Here is a 20,804-nt window from a genome sequence, read left to right as displayed (position 1 = left end):
GCTGAGGCAATTTTTGCACTCCGTTCTTCCATCACGTGAGGACACTTAGACGCTAAGAGGAATGGAACTTCACCAGACTTTGAGCCTGCCAACACCTTGATCTTGTACTCTCAGCCTTCAGAGCTGTGAGAAATAAATTTCTGTCCTTTATGAATTACTCAGTCTGAGGTATATTGTTGTAACAGTACAAACAGACTAAGACGATTATCTTTCATCAAAATCTTGAGGTCTCTGGAAGTAGCTGAAATTAATTAGTAGCATTTTTCAATCAAGAACTTACTTCTATAATGGCAGTATTAATAGCTGTTTGTAAAGCCACAAATCCTTCATTCCAGTATTTGGTCAATGTACACCAAGGCCCACCATATCCATCCCAGCAATGAGCTGTAAACACAAAGAAAAGCACAACCAACACTATGGGATGAGGGCAGTTGGAGAATATGAAACAAGTATTGGAGAGAAAACAATATAGAGGAGACTCTTCCAGTAGTCCTTTTTTTGTTTTGTTTTTGTTTGTTGTCTTCTTTTTTTTTTTTTTTTTTTTTTTTTTTTTTGAGATGGAATCTCACTCTGTTGCCCAGGCTGGAATGCAATGATGTGATCTCAGCTCACTGCAACCTCCACCTCCTGGTTTCAAGCAATTCTCCTACCTCAGCCTCCTGAGTAGCTGGGATTACAGGCACAGGCCACATCACCCAGCTAATTTTTGTACTTTTAGTAGAGACAGAGTTTCACTATGTTGGCCAGGCTGGTCTCGAATTCCTGACCTCAGGTGATCCGTGCACCTTGGCCTCTCAAAATGCTGGGATTACAGGCATGAGCCACCATACCCAGCCCACCAGGAGACTTTTAACCACATAGAAAAGGGAGCAAATGAAAGTTTTTAATACAGCAACTTTATTCTTGCACACCACAGCATGCTTAGAAAGCCTTCAAAAATAAAAACGAGATGAAAGCAAACACTCTGCTCCAGCCATAATGGACTCCTTGTTTCTTGACATTCTCCATAGCCTCTCTACAATCTGTTTTCTGGCCTATATCCAGAGTTCTCCCCTAATCTTGGAAACCAAATTACATTTTGCATTGATTAAAGTGACTTTGTGCCTATTCCTTGCCTAGATTTACAAGATGCCACAGGATGTAACACTTGAGTGACTTCAGTTTCACTCTCCCATTATATTCCTTTTCATGTTTCTTGTTCAGTTAACTGCTCTTCTTCCAGATCTAGGAACAGATGTCCTTTTTCACCTCAGGGCCTTCACAATTACCTTTCTTCTATCTGAAACACCATGCCTCTAGCACCTCACACCTGCAATTCATTCTGGTTTCCCTTTAAACATTATTTCCCCAGGTAGGACTTCCCTAATCCCACTATTAGGAACCCCTGATCTAAGTGCCCATGAAACACTTTTTCTTGTACTTGTCATTAATTGTTCAATGTCTTTCTTTGCTGCTAAACTGGAACCTCACCTGAGGCTGGGTCAGTCTGGGTTACTCATGTGTCCTTTGACATAAGCATCTACGTGCTCAACACATATATGTTGGATGACTGTACAATTTTTGCAGTCATCCTGTAGTAGGAACATATGATTGACCTTGAAATAAGTTCAGCAATGAAATGGCTTTGTCTATTTTTTCATGTGTCATTGAAAGCATCTCTGTTGTTCTTTATGTTGAAAACATGAAAAATGCCATAATGATATGTGATATGGACAGTCACCTGAGAAATCTTCTTCTTTCCAAAGTGGAATGCTATATCCCTGAAAAAATTTTAACTTATAAGAGAAAGTTTCATTAAAGATGATTCCCATAGCAAATGGTAAATTTTCCAGAAGTATTTCTTCCATGAATGTTTTATTTGGTGCCCCAATGATATTGCTTCCTGTGAATTACAAGGTAAAAATAGACATAGAAAATTGTAACAGAGTTTTACCAAAAAAATGTGATATTGAACTGTTTCCCTGCATAATTTAATCAGACTTAAATTAAAATCATTTTCCATTTAAGTCAAACTTGAACCCAAATGCTAGGGGGGAAATTTTCTTTTAATGGTTTAGATTCTACAATCAGAAGACATGCATAAGAAGTACATGTTTTCTTTTCATAATGACGAGCATCAGGACAAGTTTTAGGTACATAAAAAAAGTGCCAGATTAAATATGCATAAGAGAATCAGAGTATGAAAACAAGTAATTGCTGTAGTTACTATACAGTCATGGATTCCTTATTTCAGACTTATTGAAGCAAAGACAATTTACGTGAACTTTGCCTTATGTAGAAAACAATAGTTTTAAAAAGTGACTCTACTTTTAATAGCCAGGAATTTCACTTATCAGGAACAGAGGATTAAAGAGTAAATAGTCAAACTGCATCCAATTTGTCCATTAATGAAATATGCATTTTGCTTGTTTTGGTTACGTAATGATCTCATTTAGAATAAAGACCTTTAAAGATGTTTACTGATTGTACTATATTCAGAACAGGATAATCATTGGATTATTCATTTTTACTTTTCAAAGTTATGAAATTATTGTTCAATAACCATGACCTATTGTGTTTATTTACATGTTTTTTCCTGAGATATAAATCTTAATCATTGCATTCCATGTTAAAAACACACACAACTTTCAGTGACTACATTCCTTCTAGATACTATCCTGCAGATCTAAAAGTATAAATCTGCATTTAGTTATATTCCAGTAGAAATATGGACCTCCCTAAACTGGACTCCCATCAAGCTGAAAGTATTTCAAAGGCTAATTGTTGTGAGAGAAAGCAAAAACCTAAACAGATTTTTATGCTATTTTAATACTTAAATTATTTGTGTAATAAATGACTGTAACTTCAAATTAATGTGTAGATATCTAATCAAAAGTATATAAACATATCAGTAATTCTTTTTTTTGCCATGAGTACACCTACCTTTCAAAAAAGGAGTATGTGCTGTTTTATTCATTATCTGTTGGGTTAAATTAGATACTGGTGTATACACAATCATTAAAGAAGAACTATTAAATTGATCTACCCTTCCCAGATCCTGAGGAGCCATTCCAGGAAACTGGACATTTTTCATGCCACTGGAAAACAGAGCAACACTCAGTCCTAGAAGTATTGAGAGGCCCCACTCCTGTAATGTATTAAAAAAAAGAATAAATTTATGTTGCATTCACTTAAAGATCTCAGTTAATATCAAATACTGCTGAAAACAAATTCCAGTTGTGCTATACAATTATGTTCTTTCTGTTCTCCATGCCTCAGAGCATGGAGAATCAAATGAAAGATAAATACTGAGACAGGAGCCACATTTATCATTCTCTAATACTAGAAAAAAACTTATGAATTAAATCACGAACTCCTGCAGAAGCCCTCATAGAAACTAATGGAGTGAATAAAAAAATGACAATCTCTATATGCATGGGCAGTTGACTATAGAATTTATAAGACATGGAGTATTCTAGATAAGAGTTCATGGTGGTAAATAGCAATGTTTTTGCCAGTTGTTGTATTCTTGTATTATAAACTAAAGAACATGAAAAGGAACTGGCTGGTGGAGGCTACTACTATTGCTGTTCACCATGTCAAACACCTTTCCTTTCCTCTTTGACACCATGCTAGACTACATTTTTAGCCTACTCAAATTAAGTAGAACTAAATGATTTCCCGGCCTGCAGGATATGGGCAAAAGTGACACACACTACTTCCAGGCCTGGTTTGTGAATATACACAACTTTCTATATTCTCACTGTCTTGGTCCCACTGTTTCCTGATCTTCTGACTGTATGCAGTGGATCCTCTAGAGGTCTCCAAGGTCCAGTGGAGGCCCATGGATGAAGCGTAGGTCCCTGAATGATTGTGTGGAGAAGATTTCTTCACCCACCCAACCTACTTTTCTTCCACCTACTTTTCTTCCACTAACTTTCATTAGACCATGAGGAGTTAAAAATAAACATTTGCTGTGTTAAGCCACTGAGATTTGGGCTAGTCATCTGTAGTTAGCCCACCTGCTTGATGCAAACTATCAGTGTTGTTAATTGGTCATAATTCTTAAAAACAATCTTTGTGTAGAAAATTCATGTCCTTGAAAATAAATCCACAAAATTAAAATTTCTCCATTTCTTCTGGCAACATTTTTTTTTGTACTTCTTGGCTCTACGTGTATGACATGTGATAGTAGCTCTAGCAGTTGCTGTAATTTACCATATAATTAAATGTTCACTTAATCTCTTTTTATATGAGTAATTCTTTTAGTCTTTAATAATTTTATATTATTCTTCAGAGACTGTTGTGAGTGTCTCAATTCAACAAATACAACTAGAGAGAACTGTAAAATCAATAAATCCAGTCTGCTAATTAAAAAAGAGCATCAGAGAATCAATAGGAAACGAGACACTGTAAGAGTGCTAACTGTGGAAAGAGATAAATTTTTGAACCTACCAATAAACTCTCTCTTTTCATCCTCCATTTCATAAGAAAATTCCTGCACAGAAGTGCTTTAGTTTGCTGATACACACTTTTCTGTTTCATATTCATTTAGCCTATTTACTGAAGGAAAAAGTAATCATGGTGAAACACAACCTAGAAAAAATGAATATAATAAGAAAAACCTTGATGATACTCTTGAGAAAAATATTTACTACCTTTAAAAAGTATAAACATAAATTTAAAATATTATTTTAACAATTTGTGACTGTAAAATTTCAACTCAAATATATTCACTTTCAGCTTTTTAGGGAAGTAGGTGATAGTGGGAAGACAAAGTGATTATTATCACAATTTTGCAATAACTTGGAATACTGATATGGAAAAGCTGTGATTCAAGTTCAGAACCTGTAAGATAATTTCACATTTTGGGCCTCCTATGACAGAATTTTAAGTACATGAATAGAGTAATTAAATTAATTTCATCCTGTTAAGAGCCATTTCTTGTTCTTTACATTTAAATAGAAATCACAGTGTTAATCAAATTAACATCAAGAGTCTGATTACTTAAATTTGTCTGAATAATAAATTACATCCATTAGATACAACCTCAATAAAGCATTTTCTTATAGTTTTACCTTCAGATTGAATCAACTTTTATCAAAAGAGTTAGGTTATAAATCATAATCCAGGCTCAAACTACTTGAAACTCGATCTGAGATACAGGAAAAATAAAGCAATTTCTCTCACTTTTCTGAATTCAGAAGTCCCCGAATAACTCAGGAAACCACAAAATTAGTTTAAAAAGAAGCAAAAAAAAAATCACATGGGAAAGTAATTTTGCCCAAAGGTTTGCAAATAAAGAAACACAAACAATTTGTTTTAGTTTCTGTAACCTCAAAATGAAATTCTTTCATATTTTCACATCAAAATATTCAGATAATTCTCCCTCACCTAGCACAGAAGCAATATTTTTTCATTTTTCTATGTTACAATCTACACAATAAAAAATCGTTGAAAAAAAAAACAGAAAAATTTAGTCTTAGGTCTTTAACATAAAACACATAAGAACTGGGAAACATCTGAAAAATAGATTGATTTTAGCAGTGTCCACCCACATATTTGGCACAGCACAACAAAATAGAGCTTTACTTACTGTCAGGAAAATAATAAAAAGCACTCTAGAAACACTGTCAAAACCCAGTTCTCTTTTTGTCTAGGTTACGATTACAACTTCTTTATTGCTGCTTCTTCATTTATTCTTTAAATGGGTGCCTACTCCAGCAGCTCTTACATAGGCTGGTTTCTGGAAAGGGGTGTAGCCGGACCAAGCTGTACATGATGAACTTTTTTTTTCTGTGTCTCTTTCTCCCTAAGCCAATTATTCTGCAAGGAAATGACTGCTCTGTGGTTGGTTGGGACTAAAACAAATTCTGTGTTTGTTCAATTGGCCTTTCAACTACAGGGATAAGGGACAAAATGGTAAACAAGGAAAATGGAACTAGTTCTTCAAAAATACGAGACCCAGAGGGAGGCAGGAACAAGAAAGAATAAAGACAATAACTAACCAAACAAAGCAGTTAAATTTGTATGATAAATCTGTATCTATTTTCTTTTCACTACTGATGAATAAAAATTGCCAGTTAGTTGCATATTTAACTAATTCAGACTACATTAGCAGAATATTCTGGAACTGATTTTTTTTTCCTAATAAAGCTAAGCAATCCATAGTATGCCTTAGAGAAACTCCTAGGATAGACAAATGAAGAATTTTTAACAAATTTATTTCTCCCACCCTCATCACAGTGGATGCAGGATTTCATTAATATATAAGACCCAAATAAGTCAGTGTATTGCCAAGGTCTACAAAACATATAAAAAGATTCAGATAAATTTTTGTGCATGAAGTCTAGAACAAACTGAAACATGCTCAATTCATATAGCATAGTCTGTCTCTCTTTGCTCTGTAAGGAGTTGCAAACTTTTTTTGACCTGCCACAGTAAATGGCAAAACAGGAAGCCAAAGTCCATGAATTGGGAAATCTCAAATATTTGACATGGCTCCCAATCCACAGATGTTAATAATCATAAAGCTGAGAAACTTTCTGTAGTAAAGCAGATTATTTAAACAACAACATCTACTACAGCCATGATACTATTATTTGTATCACACACACATACACACACATATATATGTGTGTGTATGTGTGTGTGTGTGTGTATATATATATATATATATATATATATATAAATTCTCTCCTTGGCAATTACTTCTGTTTTTAAAAATAGTCAACAGTGAAATGACACTTTTTTTACACTGAAAAATTGGCACAAACACAGTTAATAAAGGTGTTCTAAAGTACTCATGGGTTGTGGGAAGGTAAGTCATAAACACATTTTGTATTAGTAATACAACAAAATTCAAAGGTACTTTTAAGCCAACTGGAATAGAGTTAAGGTTTTTATAAATTTTTTTGTTATCATTGTTTGTTATCATTGTTTTAGACCCTTTATACTTTATTTTAGGAATTATTTTCATTCTGCCACTCATAATTGTGTTAAAAATAACAGCTATAATATCTATGATAATTATTTAGATTAAATATATATATATATTATTTAAATTTCTTACCATTGTTTCCTGTGTATGCTTTCTCTTCCTTTTTCTTGACCTGTTACCTTTCATTTATTTTCATTTTGGAGAGGCCATTTTCCTTATGTAATGTGACAATTTCCCCACAAATGGTGACCTAATATACTGAAGTGCCCAGCCGCCAGCTAGAAGGTCATGGAAATGGTGGGTAAAATATACCTCCAAATTGAATTTCCAATATATAGTCAAGTTCAAAAAAGGAAGAAAAAAAGATAAAGAATGTAAACAACAATGGAAGAAACCAAAAATGACTGAAAGACATGTTTCCAGGTATTAAAACTGAAAAGGAATTTAAAGTTTCCCTTAAGCTGTGAGTGGCATTTCATACACTCTAGCAGTTCAAGGATATACTGAACTGAAAAGCAGGCCTCAGGTGTTTTAATGACCCTCTGACCTGAACTTATTCCTTGAAAGTTTGGAAAGCTGGAGTTCATATTCCTGCAGGAATCCAGAGGGTTTATAGGACTGTCCAGTGCTTATGAAAACAAAAAACTAGGAAAAGTTCACATACAATCTCAGGGAAGAGGATAGCTGTATTCTCTGCCCAAATTCTCGAAGACAGGCAGACAGATAGAGAGAGAGAGAGACAAGAGAGAGACAGAGACAGAGAGATCGCCCATAGAAAATGAAATCCCAAAGCACGTAGAGCCAGTGTCAGGTAAAAGAGACAGGAGAGGAATCTGAATTTATTCTTCTAGCATAATAACATGTCCAGAGATATATCATAGCAGTTAGTGCATATACTCTGGAGCCAAATTTATATTCAAATTCTGGCTCTACCATGTACCAGCTGTGTGACCTTGCACAATCCATTTAACTCTTACCTCCTCACATTTTTTTACCCCCCAAAAGTGGAGAAATAACAGTATTAACATATATAAGTTTATTATAGGGATTAAATTCATCTATGTAAGTAAAGTACATAGAACAATGAGGGAAAATTGTAAAAGTTCAAAAAATGTTACTTACTGCTGATACTTCCCCTCCTCCTCCTCCCTCCTCCTCCTCCCTCCTCCTCCTCCTCTTACTATCCTGGAGTGTCACAGATAAAACACAAAAAAATCTGTGAAGATACATCCAAATTTCAGAACACAAAGAAACAGAGTTAAAAGAAATATTCTTCCCAGAAGATAAACTCATAATCAAAAGCCTATCATGAAAACAAATCAGCAGACCAAACAAATGAGACTATTAGAAACTAAGGAGGAAATTACCTCTTCCAAATGTGACTCATACAAAATTCTAAGTAGTAGTATTTTTAAGATCTTCTTTTTTAATAATTATGTGTGTTTCTTTGGAGAACTTTGCTGATTATTGCACTTGGATTTAATTATTCTGTAGTCTAATTTTTTCTCATCTGGCCAATAATTTTTTTCCCATTAGTGACTCATATTAAAGAAGTCCAGATTCATCAGCACGGTGGTTGGACTCTGTTGGCAATTGATTAGGTCAGTGATACTTTTTCTTTCTTCTTTTTCCTTTTGTTTTTTTCTGACAAGCTAACCTCTTTTTTTCTTCTTTCATTTCCCTCTCTAAGAGATACAGGACTCCTCAGAAACAAAGGTCCTCTTCACTTCAATTACTACCACAGCCTGGAGATGGTTTTGGCTGAGTAGCCAAGGTCCTTGGTAAGACTTTTTTCTTTCCGTGTGACCCCCCCTGGGCTGGTTGCAAGTGAAAAAATAAACACAACGACAAAATGAAACCCTATGGTAGAAAGATCATTAGGCTGAGCATTTTCTTCCTTGACTAACTTCTCTGTTCTGTTCAGTGATATAAGAGGCTTTCCCTTAGTTGGATCATGATTTTGTAACTCCCCCAGCCAAGGTGGAAGAACATAATATGACAGGCTTTCAAATTTCTCTTCACTTTCCACCTTTCCCAATCTAATCACAGATTGGAGGGGTGTGTGTTATTATCCGGGGATTACAGTAAGAGACTGGGACCTTTCTTAGTTCCATTTTAGCTGTATATTTCTGCCATCATTTTTTTGTTTATGGAAATGGACACTTCACTTGGCATTATTGCCCACAGTTTCTAATTCTTTCCTCTCTGAGTAAATTTCTGGAAAACTAGGGATAGAATGCATTGGTACAACTCCACACAATGACTCAGACATTCTAGGAACATATTTGAACTAATTATGTAGATAACTGCTGTAATGGTTAATACTGTCAACTTGATTGGATTGAAAGATAAAGATCCTGGGTGTGACTGTAAGGATGTTGCCAAAGGAGATTAACGTTTGAGTCAGTGGGCTAGGAAGGGCAGACCCACCCTTAATCTGGGTGGGCACCATCTAATCAGCTGCCAGCTCAGCCAGAATAAAAAGCAGGCAGAAAAACATAAAAAGGCTAGACTGGCTTAGCCTCACAACCTACATCTTTCTCCTGTGCTGGATGCTTCCTGCAATCAAACATGGGACTCCAAGTTCTTTAGCTTTGGGACTTGGACTGGTTTCTTTGCTCCTCAGCTTGCAGACAGCCTATTGTGGGACCTTGTGATTATGTGAGTAATACTATTTAATAAACTCCTACACACACACACACATACACACACATATATCTCCTATTAGTTCTGTCTGTCTAGAGAACCCTGTCAAAGATATGTATGCAACATTCTTAGTTGCAGCATCGTTTAAAAGAGGAAAACTGAGAAACAATCAATATATCTTTCAATTTATTCTCAACCATAAAGTTTTGGTACATCCAAAGACGGAAATACTACATACACATTACAAAACAAACAAACAAACAAACAAAAAACTAGCTTAAACTGACACAGGTATATAATAGACTAGGAAAGTGTGATGTTCATAGTATGATGTTAAGTAATATCATTATATAATCATAGATATATTATTCTGTGTGCATATGATAGAAAATGTATTAGCCAAGCAAGAGGATTTGTCAATTTAGATTGTATAAATACTATAATTTTTATAGAAAAACATATAAGAATATTAAAAATTATATTTTGAAAAAGTAAATGAATTGAATTCTCCACTTTAACAATTTTTAAGTGTACAATTCAGTGACATTAATTGCATTCATAAAATTGTGCAACCAGCACCACTGTCTAGTTCTCAAATTTTTTATAAACCCAAGAGGAATTTTGTAACCACTAAGTTATAACTCCCACTCTCTCCTCCCCCAAGCTGCTAGTAATCTTTAATTTCTTTCTGTCTCAGTGAATGTGCCTAATTTATTAATAGATGTTCCATATGAGTGTAAGCATACAATATTTTCTCTCTGCATCTATTTCAAGCAAATTTTGTTCTATATTTTTGCCACAAAAAATTTAAATGGATTGAGACACTGAGAATTTATGGGCAATAAATGTACATTCATTTTATTTGTAACCATTGGTAGTTTTTTACCCAATCCAACACAATCCTGCATTTTCTGAAGGATTTGCCTCTGTATTCATTCAACCAATGCTTCATATTGCTCTGCTGCAAATGCTGCTTGTTGAAAGCATGTGAAAGTCAGCAACTGCATGTCAGCTCTGCTTCCACTAGATAGATCTATCTTCTTACTGCTGCTTCTCACTTTAGGGTGGCTTCTGTGGCAGTGGTCCTCCTGTCACTTTTGGAACAAGACACATTTTGCATTGAAGTTGTTGCCTGTCTGACGTCCTATCTTCCTAGGTGTTTCACAGGATACTTTTAGGCTGACTGTTTCTGTTGGAATTCTTAAACCACAGGTTGTACAAGAAATGTGGTACCAACATCTGCATCCAGTGAGGCCTCACATTGCTTCTACTTGGCAGAGGTGAAGTGGAGCCAGCATGTGCAAAAATCACATGGCAAGAGATATAGAGAGAGGGAGAAAGAGATGCCAGGCTCTTTTTAACTGTCAGTTCCCCTAGGAACTCTCTCATAACTGCAAGGACAGCACCAAGTAATTCATAAGGAGATCCATCCCTATGACCCAAACACCTCCCACTGGGCCCCACCTCCAACACTCGGAGTCAAATTTCAACATGACATTCAGAGGGTCAAATATCAAAATGATAGCAGATGGATAATGACTTTTTCTACAGGTCAGAGAATAAAGTTATATGGATCTTACCAAAGACAGAAAGCCATCATTTGATATCTGAATCACTTACCTGAAGACTCTAATAAAGAAGACATAAGAAAAGTGCATCAAAATTTTATTTCTTTGTTTGTTTGTAGAAAGTGATTTATTTAGAGAGAGAGAGAGAAACAGGAGGAGAAAGAAATAAACAGCTAACTCTCACACTGAGTGAGAGAATCCAGAAAGATGGAATCCAGGAGAGGAAAGCAGCTTCCACACTGAGTGGAAGGGAATAGAGAGATGGAGTTTGGGAAGGGAAGACAGGCTTTCATGAAGGGAGGGTTCATGGAAGGGGACTCCAGAGGGGAAATCCTGGATAGAGAAAAACAGCTTCCATGAGCACAAGAGTGTTCGTGGAAGGGGATCCAAACATGGAGTCCCCAAAGTTTTATTTCTAAGAAATAAATTTGCATATAACTCAAATGTAACAACTCTGGTATTCATCAATACAGCTATTATATCAATGCAGCAATTATATAACACAAAAGGGTTATAATAACATGGAAAATGTTTGTGAACTGTGAAGTGAAAAGATATAAAAAATTACTATGCCTACTGATATTACCTTTGAAAAAGGACTCATAAAAAATACATTGCATATAAAAGTTGGCTGAATAAAATATTAACTGTGATACTTTCTTACAGATTATGGTTATCTTCTTCCATATAATTTTAATATGTACTAAAATTCATGTGTTTATTTTATAATCAGAATATGTCATAATTAAATGTTCTGCTGTGCCATTTCAACAGTTTATCAGAGCTTCTTACAGTGAATGTCACATTAAATTAGAATCTGAGTAAATAGTGTTTAAAAATAGCTGATACATTTGAAGTTTAGGCTAAAAAACTCATATTTTTATTTGTAAAATGTGCTCAGTGTTAATTTTATTGATAATAACCAAAAACTAACCTAATATTATATGATTTTTAAATTATTTTTAAGCACAAATTAGACACATGTTGGGGATGAATAACACGTCTGATTTTGCTAATTTTGTATGCTACTTTTTCCTATATTTCCTTGTTTTCTTCATCCTAAAATTTTAAAAAATGAAAACTTTAATCATTATTGAATGTTTACACTATTGAATGTTTTCTTTTGTTAACTGAAGTAAAAGAAGGCATTCTTGTAGAATTATGGAAGCTAACAATGTAGTACGACCTAAAATGGAATGTTGGGAGGTTCTTCGTTTTAAGGGTCTTCCTGTGGGAGAAGTTTCCATCAAACTGTTGTATCAATTTTGTCATCAACATTTCCCAGCTCCTGCTCTTTACAGAATACCTAAGTAAGAGAAAATAAAAAAGATACAAAAATGTCACGGTGTTTCTGAAAGATGGTTTCATACAGAGGTTATCTGGATGATACTCTCTTGTTCAAAGAGAACGCACCTGCTCCAAAGTAGCCTGAGAAAAGCTGTATTCCTCCAGGTTGAAGATCTGTTTCACTGCATTTAAAGAGGCTGACATTAGTGGCTTATATATTTTTCACCAAGTGTTTGTAAAGTCACAATAGAGATAGTAACTTCAAACTGTTTAGATACTATAAGATATAGGCCAAATAATTACATTTCCTTGAAAGATAAATTAAAGAAGAGTGCTGATATGGCTAATAAAAGATAGCCATGCGTGAACATATTCAATTTCCTATAAACTCTCTCTAAAAAGCTCCTTATGTCCTATTTTAGTAATAACCTTTTGATTATTTACATGTATGCTTTGGACTCCAAATCAGCTGTTGAGAATAATTTATTCTATATTTATAAATCTATGGAGAAGTCCATTCCTTGCTGGCTCCCTTTTAACAGATCTCACACTTCTACATTCTGCAACAATAGCCATAAATGCACGGTGTCTCTGGAACTAGTTCAGAAGTCTCTCCTCAATCGTGACTTGTTACACCTCACCCCTCTGTGTTTTCCTTCGCTGATCTTCACTCAGTCCTCCTATTGTTGCCTCTGTACATTTGATCCTGGTACTTTGATTTTTAGAAACAGAGAGAACCCAAAAGCTCACCTTGATACTCTTCGGGACAACATTCTTATAATTATCCTTCAATTCTATGCACTGGTGTCATGGTAAGAAACAGCCCTGGTACCCCAGTTCAGTCCTACAGGATGGAATAACCTGACTGATCTGTGGCTGGGCTTCCTCGTCAGTACAGGAAGAATCATGTGGACCAAACCCACATCTAGGACCACCACTTAATTTCCTTTGAGATTGTTAAGGCTATTCTGGTAGGGATTTTCCAAGTTTTGATTGATTATTTAATTGTTCTACTTGAAAGTGCATAGTATATATTCTACATGAAAATATGCAACCAATACATAAAGTCTTATTTATATAAACCCAAATTTACCTGCATCTAATTTGAAAAAGTCCCAAAATAGAGGGTGGACATGCTCCGCAGGTAACTTATATGCCATTGAGGAGGAATATCTGTCAGGAAGAAGAGTGAGCTTTATCACTAAGTTTCAGTGTGATAACACTGGGGGGGAATTAATAGGCAAAGTAAAATAATTTTTCAAAGTGTTCTTTAAATAAAAATGTCTGATTTGATAGAGCATGAATTGGTGTGAAATGACTTATATTCAGTCATAAAAAATGTTATAACAACAAAAATCTGGTTGCCTCTAATTTTATGTTAAAGATAAATTTTGAGAAATAGCTCTGATCAAGAATCTTTCCCACTCAGCCTGCACTTTCTTATTGTACTATATTTCTTACTCTCAAAAAGCAACCTTTTTGAATGTTTGCATTACTTTTCCCTCTCATGGTAGAGATTGAGATTTAATTTTTAATCTTTCCTATAAGAATTAAAATATGTTGAACTCTCCTGCTAAAAAATAATTCTTGACCTTCAACCCCCTTTCACGTTGCACAATCCAATGAACACTCTTCAGTCCTCATTTTCAGACTTCTTAAAGCCATTAAATAAAATTGTACACATCCTCCTTAAAACAAACATACTCTTTCTCTCTTACCTTCTGAGACAACCACACTTATGATTTTCCTTTTAATTCTCTAGGCCTGCACTGTTTAATAGAGTAACTACTAACTACATGTGGCTATTTAAATTTAAAGTAATTAAAATAAATAAGTCCTACTTCAATGTCAATATGCTCATTTATTTTCATTTTCATTTGCTTAATACCTTCACCTCCAAAAGAGAAGAACTTTGTCTATTTTGTTGACTGTTCAACATACAGCCTGCAGTCGATAATAGGTGTCCAATAAATATAATAAATATTATAAAAATAAATGAATAGAAGTAGTATATCAGAAAATTCTGTTCATCTTTCAATTAAATTCAGCCTCATTCTGCTATTCACAATGGTTTGATTACTATTACTTATAACTCATGGCTGACCACATATAACTTTAAAATAAACATTGGGAGGATCAAATGATTATTCGATTGAATAATTCCAGATAGAGTAAATACTTCTCAAGCATGGAAGTCTGTGTTACAGAGCTCTTGATACAATTTATATTCAGCAAAATCCTGTAGGTGAAAGTATTGTTTTCATTGTCTATTTTTAAAAATCATTAAAAAGTTGATAGTTTAATTTGTCTATACTTTGTTCTTAATCTCCAAGCCATTCCACCATTTACACACATACAAAGGAATGCACACACACATCATTCGCTTTTTCTGAGGTCTAAAACACTCACTGAAAATAACTTTTTAGTTTTTACCACACATCCTAGCAATCCTCAAACAACTTGTTTTGTGATGAACAAGCCTGCTCAGTCTTTCTCTTCCTGTTTAGACTAGCACAAAACTAAATGATACAAATACTGGAAAATACTTATACCTGTCACTCAAACCAAAAACATCATTTACCTTTCCTCCCAGCAGCCTGTGGGAAAATACAAAATCTCTGTGTGGAGAGGTTCCACCTGAGTAGGTTCTTTCATTTTTTTATTTCTAGCAAATAATCTTTACCAAACTTGTTTTTCAGATGTTGAATGCAACCAATACACCTAGTTCAGGGTAGATAAAGAAAGAAAAAATACTTGTCTCTTAATTTCTTCCTCAGTTCTCACTATAGAGGAAGGTGTTTAATTATACATTAGGGAGCTGAAGAGCATCAGCTGTTCACAGCAAACTGAAACTCTCTCTACAAGAACATCCTAGTCCTGCGCTGGCTCAGGGCAGGCACCTACCTACCTTAGCGTTCCTGACACCATCATGGCTACATGGTCACACACAGCCTTAGCCTCTGACATGTAATGGGTGGTCAAGAGGGCACCCCACTCTTTGGTTTTAACAGTAGCCCAAAGTGTCTGCCTAAAAATAAAGTAAGGGATTGTTCGCATTTAGAAAGTAATTTGGGAAAATAGATAAACAGGAAAAAGCATGAAATCTAAAGAGAAAATTTTATTTTAGGATACAAGAAGCTTGTATGGTGAAACCCTATCTCTACAAAAAAGTTAAATATTAGCCAGACATGGTGGCACATGCCTGTGGTCCTAGCTACTCAGGAGGCTGAGGTGAGTGGATCACTTAAGCCCAAGAGGCTGAGGCTGCAGTGAGCTATGATTGCACCACTGCATTTAAGCCTTGGCGACAGAGCAAGACCCTGTCTCAAGTAATATAATAAAATAAATACATGAATAATAAATAAATTAGGCTACAAGAGAAAATCTTTGCCATAGATAAAAAGAATAAAAATTGTGCTACATTACCCAAGGATAGTACCATATTAATAGGCTTCATAAAAAGAAGAGTATTGGAAAATATTGATTAAAATAATCCACTATTGGGGAAGAAAAGTTGGGGTAAAAAATAGAGAAATATCACACTATATGACTTTCAATAATTGAAAAATGAAATGGAAAAATAAAATACAGGGGGAAGAGGAATAAGAGAAGAAAAATCCAATCAAATATAATCAAGAGTCTATTTGGGTCTTAAAATGTTTATTTTTTCCTTCCTGGAGGAATTTGAATGCTATATTAAATTTCACTGAATTACGTAATAGAGGATGTGCACATCAAAGTTTAAATGGAACAAAATGTAACAAACAAACATACACACAAAAAACCAACTAGATGTATTCTAATGACTCTGACACTTAATATTCACTCTCCTTACCACATTTGCTGCTGCCCCTTGGGGTCCATCCCGGTGAATGGCTCATCTAGAAGTACCACTGATGGGTTCCTCAGGATGCTCAGCATGAAGCACAGCTTCAATGGGAGGAACAGCCCATGGGCACCCACCCATGGGTGCACAGAGCAACCCCGAGCCTGGCCTATAACTTTCTCCTTATTTCCTCTGATAGAGTTTTCACAGGAGCCTTAAGTTGCTCCTGGAGATTGAGAGCTTCCATCAATCTGACAAAAAACAGTGTGATTATACATGAAGTGTACAGCAAATGGACCTATCTGAAATAACTACAGGAAGCCCTTAGCACTATTATTCTAGATAGTAAATTTAAGCTTCCTTAACATTTTCATAAATGCTAAATCTTATGATTTGGTTCTTATTCAGGTATTTCAAACATTTTATTTGCATGAAAATTTAAAGACATTGTTTATGATCTCCTTTTTTTTATATAATAAAGAGATTACATATTTTTCCCTTCATTCAGCTACAAATTGTGAGACTTCTCTCTGTACCATGAAATACTAGGAGTAGCATCCTTTTTACCCAGTCCTTTCGCAGCTGCATACAACTCCAGGTGCTCTTTCATTGTAAGCTCAGGCCACAGTGAGTTCTCCTGAGGGCAGTACCCCAAGAACTTGAGGCTGTTGTCACACTGTTGCATTACTGATGCTCTGCTCCCTGTAACACCACCTATGCAGGACAATGAATACCAGATCCACCTTTGGTTTTTGCTCCAATCTGCTCTACTAAAAGAGATAAAAGTGGCCATTAAGTTACAATATTTTTTGAATACTCAGGATAAATTTTATAAATTCTTTCATCTATTTTTCTATATTTGATTTACTGATAGGAATAACAGAAGGATGTCATCAATATTTAAAACAAAATTTCCTTCACATGTCACATACCACTCCTGCAGTACACCCAGTGATCATTTTAATGGAACTACTTTTACCAGCTCCATTGTGGCCTAGTTATCCTAAAATTTCACCTGGAAGAAAGAATCACCATCAGTATCTGAATTTTCAAGGCTGATTAATCTAAAATTGCTTGGTTGGTTCCACAACATTTGGAAACAAAATGACTTTTTTTCAGAGACAGAATCTTGCCCTGTCACCTAGGCTGGAGTGCAGTGGTGTAATCATTGCTTATTGCAGCCTCGATCTCCCGGGCTCAAGCCATCTTCCAGCATCAGTCTCTCAAGTAGCAGGAACTACACGCATGCACCACCACACTCAACTAATTTAAAAATTTTTTGTAGAGATAGAGTCTTGCTATGTTGCCCAGGCTGGTCTCAAACTCCTGGCCTCAAGCACTCCTCCTACCTCAGCCTCCCAGAGCACTAGGATTAGAGGCATGAGCCACCACGGCCAGCCCAAAATAACGTTTCTAAAACAAAAGCTTAGCTAGCACCTTGAAAACTCCTGTATTATAACATTAATACAGAGAATTGGGGTCTTGCCATTTGAATTGGGACATAATTTTGAAGTAGAAAAGACTTATCTGCTGACCTGTGAAGAAGTTTCATAATTACACATTAACCAGGAAATATGAACAGTCTCAAAGAATAAAAATTTGTCCCCTTTGTAGTCTTAAATCTAGAGAATAAGGAACATTACAACAATAGTAATAAAGAGAGCAATTACTCAAACCTTTTTTAACACAAAAGGAAACATTTCTGATGGCTATTTTCTTCTTTCTTGCTGAAAAGCAACTTTTCTTTGTTTCACAATATTCCTGGTGTAAATAGCTTGCAGTTATGACTGGTTTCTGGAAAATATGACAAAGCATGATTTTCCTGTTACATTTCAGATATTTTACTAATTAATGTTTTATTTTCCATTTCCTACTCTATAAACCTAACCAAATTTGATGCCAAGCTGAAGAGCTTTAACCTCTTTTTTCAAATAAAGTACCCAAATGTATGTCCATAAATAAGGGCTACTTAATCAACTACTAATGAAATTAATTCCTAATAAAATATATTCCCTTTGCATTATGCTAGCATCTATCCTTGCCCTTTCCACTAATTTCATTCCCAGTTTATTCCACATTGATTTCCATGCATTGTAAATTCATTTGCTCTTGTTCATATGCTCTTCAGTTATTAATATTACAAGTATAGGATAATACAAAATGAAATTGTGACTTGAAAGATGTCGGATTTTGTTAAAATTAATTTTAAAATATCAGAGAACTTGTTGAATTAATCTGATGAATGAGGAGCTGGAATATTAAGGCCCACAGAAAACAGAAGAAGAAAAAAATAAAAGAATGAAGACAGGGTAGTTACTTTTAAAGAGAATAATTTGAATATTAGCTATAAACAGACATATTAAAAAAACAAAAGCAACTTTTCAAAATAAAAACCAACATTCTATAGGACAAACTAATTATCTGAGAATTTCATTAAGGGTCTAATCACTGTTGTCCACCTCCTCCAAGTTTGGAGTAGTGAGTGCATTTGCTGCTTTGACTCTTTCAGCTTGAACATTTTCATCTTCTTCTTAGGGCTCTTCTGGATTGGGATGAATTTCTCTACTTCATGGAGAGATTCTACAGAGGAAATAAAATACATAAAAATGCAATTCTGGCTGTACAACAACTATCAAGAAAATGTAAACCCCTATAATTAAATTGTTATCCTTTTTTAAAGAAGACTATTAAATGATTAATTTATTAACTGCAAGATTCTTCTTGGTAGTAATAATGCCTCCAGTAGCCAAGACCCTTGAAATCTTCTTTGACTATATCTTCTCTTTAAAACATTTATCCTGTCGACTGGCTCTCTCGCTTCTTTTAAATCTCTTAAATGTAGACATATGGGTACTTTAGTCTGTCACATCCAGATCATGACCGCTTTCCTCATAAAAGATCATCCTAATTGGTTTTATATTGAACCAGTTTTTACTGTGCCTTCTACTTAGGGACCCATAATGGCCAAAACCAGAAGAAAAGCAAGCTTCGATGCTTAACCACTACTTACAAAGATGTACAGGACAAAAACTTATCTTACCTAAAATTGGAACCTATGACTTAGAAACTAAATATCCCTGCATCCAATCTAATTCTGTTTTCTTTTTCCAAAAACAGCACTATGCAACATGCTTAGTCAAGTGCTGGGTAGTAAATCCATTTTAATAAACTGATGTTAAATATACTACCATAAAGATTAAATATTTAAAACCACAGCAGGAGGATTACTTGAGGCCAGGTGTTTGAGACCAACCTGAGCAATATAGCAAGATCTTGTCTCTATTTTCAAAAATAAAAATAAATAAAATGAAATATAAATCTTAAAACACTAAATATTTAAATTACATTCAGATCTCAATTAATGTTCTCCCAACCTGAAAACTGGGTCTTTACTCATCATTTCATTTCCATGTTTCATTTCCAGACACCTTATGATAAGAAGGACACAGTAGGTAACATTGCTTACCTGGATCAATAACGTGACATATCCAAGCAAAGTGAAGGAAGGCATTAAAATTATGCACAAAATTAAATTGTGTTTTTCATATTGAGTTGATACCAGAATTGTGGATACACATATTAATATCTAGAAGAAAAAAATCCAGAGATATTATAATTTTCTTAGTTATATTTGATATCTTCAGGTATTTCCTATGAATAAGCTGTTTTCCTGGGAGATACTGTCATTTTCAATTTTGGCCTCACAGATAGAAATATTCTTAGGATGTCCTCTTTAGTAAGTATCAAACTCCACTGTAACTAAAACAGAGAATTACAATAAGGTCTGACATAAATATCTTAACGATTTTGCATTACCCAGTAGGTGTAAATGGCAATAATAAAAGAAGGTGATATAACATTATTCACTTAATTTATTATAACTAATCTTAATATGTTTTTTTTTTTTTTGAGACGGAGTTTCGCTCTTGTTGCCCAGGCTGGAGTGCAATGGCGCGATCTCGGCTCACCGCAACCTCCGCCTCCTGGGTTCAGGCAATTCTCCTGCCTCAGCCTCCTGAGTAGCTGGGATTACAGGCATGCGCCACCATGCCCAGCTAATTTTTTGTATTTTTTAGTAGAGACGGGGTTTCACCATGTTGACCAGGATGGTCTCGATCTCTTGACCTCGTGATCCACCCGCCTCGGCCTCCCAAAGTGCTGGGATTACAGGCGTGAGCCACCGCGCCCGGCGGAAGCTTAATATGTTTTCAGTACAAAGATACAGTGAAGAATTAACTGATGATATGACTTGGGAATTTAAAAGACAAAATAAACTTTGAGGTTGGTGTTTATTGCCATATCTAAGCAGTCAGAGAAAGGTCAGAATTATTAGTCTTGAGATCCAAGGTAGGAATATTGAACAGTTTAGAACATTCCCAGAGGTAAATAATATGAATGTTACTTTAAAGGGCAGCCCATATCACCACTCAGACTGTTAGTAGTTTCCTAAAATGGCTCTCTGGCTCCAGTTCTTCCATCATTCAAAATTCATATGACATTCTAAAGAGTGTATACAGTTGGCCCTTGAACAGCATGAGTTTGAACAGCATGGGTGCAA

General features: G+C 35.1%; 1 protein-coding gene and 1 pseudogene across 4 annotated transcripts in view; both read right to left on the bottom strand.

Annotated features, from left to right (window-relative positions):
• The window catches only part of ABCA6 (ATP binding cassette subfamily A member 6), a 63,007-nt gene extending 55,916 nt beyond the window's left edge, over positions 1–7,091 (bottom strand). For 2 of the 4 annotated variants that reach the window (XM_032241890.1, XM_032241893.1), the window contains exons 1-5: positions 5,576–6,528; positions 4,435–4,575; positions 2,923–3,127; positions 1,721–1,882; positions 281–384 (exon numbers count right to left, since the gene is read on the bottom strand). In XM_032241890.1, the coding sequence (XP_032097781.1) occupies positions 281–384; positions 1,721–1,882; positions 2,923–3,127; positions 4,435–4,530 (567 nt within the window). In that variant the 5' untranslated portion in view covers positions 4,531–4,575; positions 5,576–6,528. Of the gene's footprint in view, positions 1–280; positions 385–1,720; positions 1,883–2,922; positions 3,128–4,434; positions 4,576–5,575; positions 6,530–7,051 lie in introns of those variants that run through there. The other 2 variants (XM_032241891.1, XM_032241892.1) reach the window with 2 other exon arrangements.
• On the bottom strand, positions 7,087–19,832 carry LOC116525755 (annotated as a pseudogene).
• Positions 19,833–20,804: the final 972 nt, after the last annotated feature.

The sequence above is a fragment of the Sapajus apella genome, unplaced genomic scaffold (genome assembly GCF_009761245.1).
Source record: "Sapajus apella isolate SASKATOON/1434 unplaced genomic scaffold, GSC_monkey_1.0 scaffold48, whole genome shotgun sequence".
Lineage (NCBI taxonomy): Eukaryota > Metazoa > Chordata > Mammalia > Primates > Cebidae > Sapajus > Sapajus apella.
Note: the sequence above shows the minus strand (reverse complement) of the source record. Positions and strands in the feature narration are given on the sequence as shown.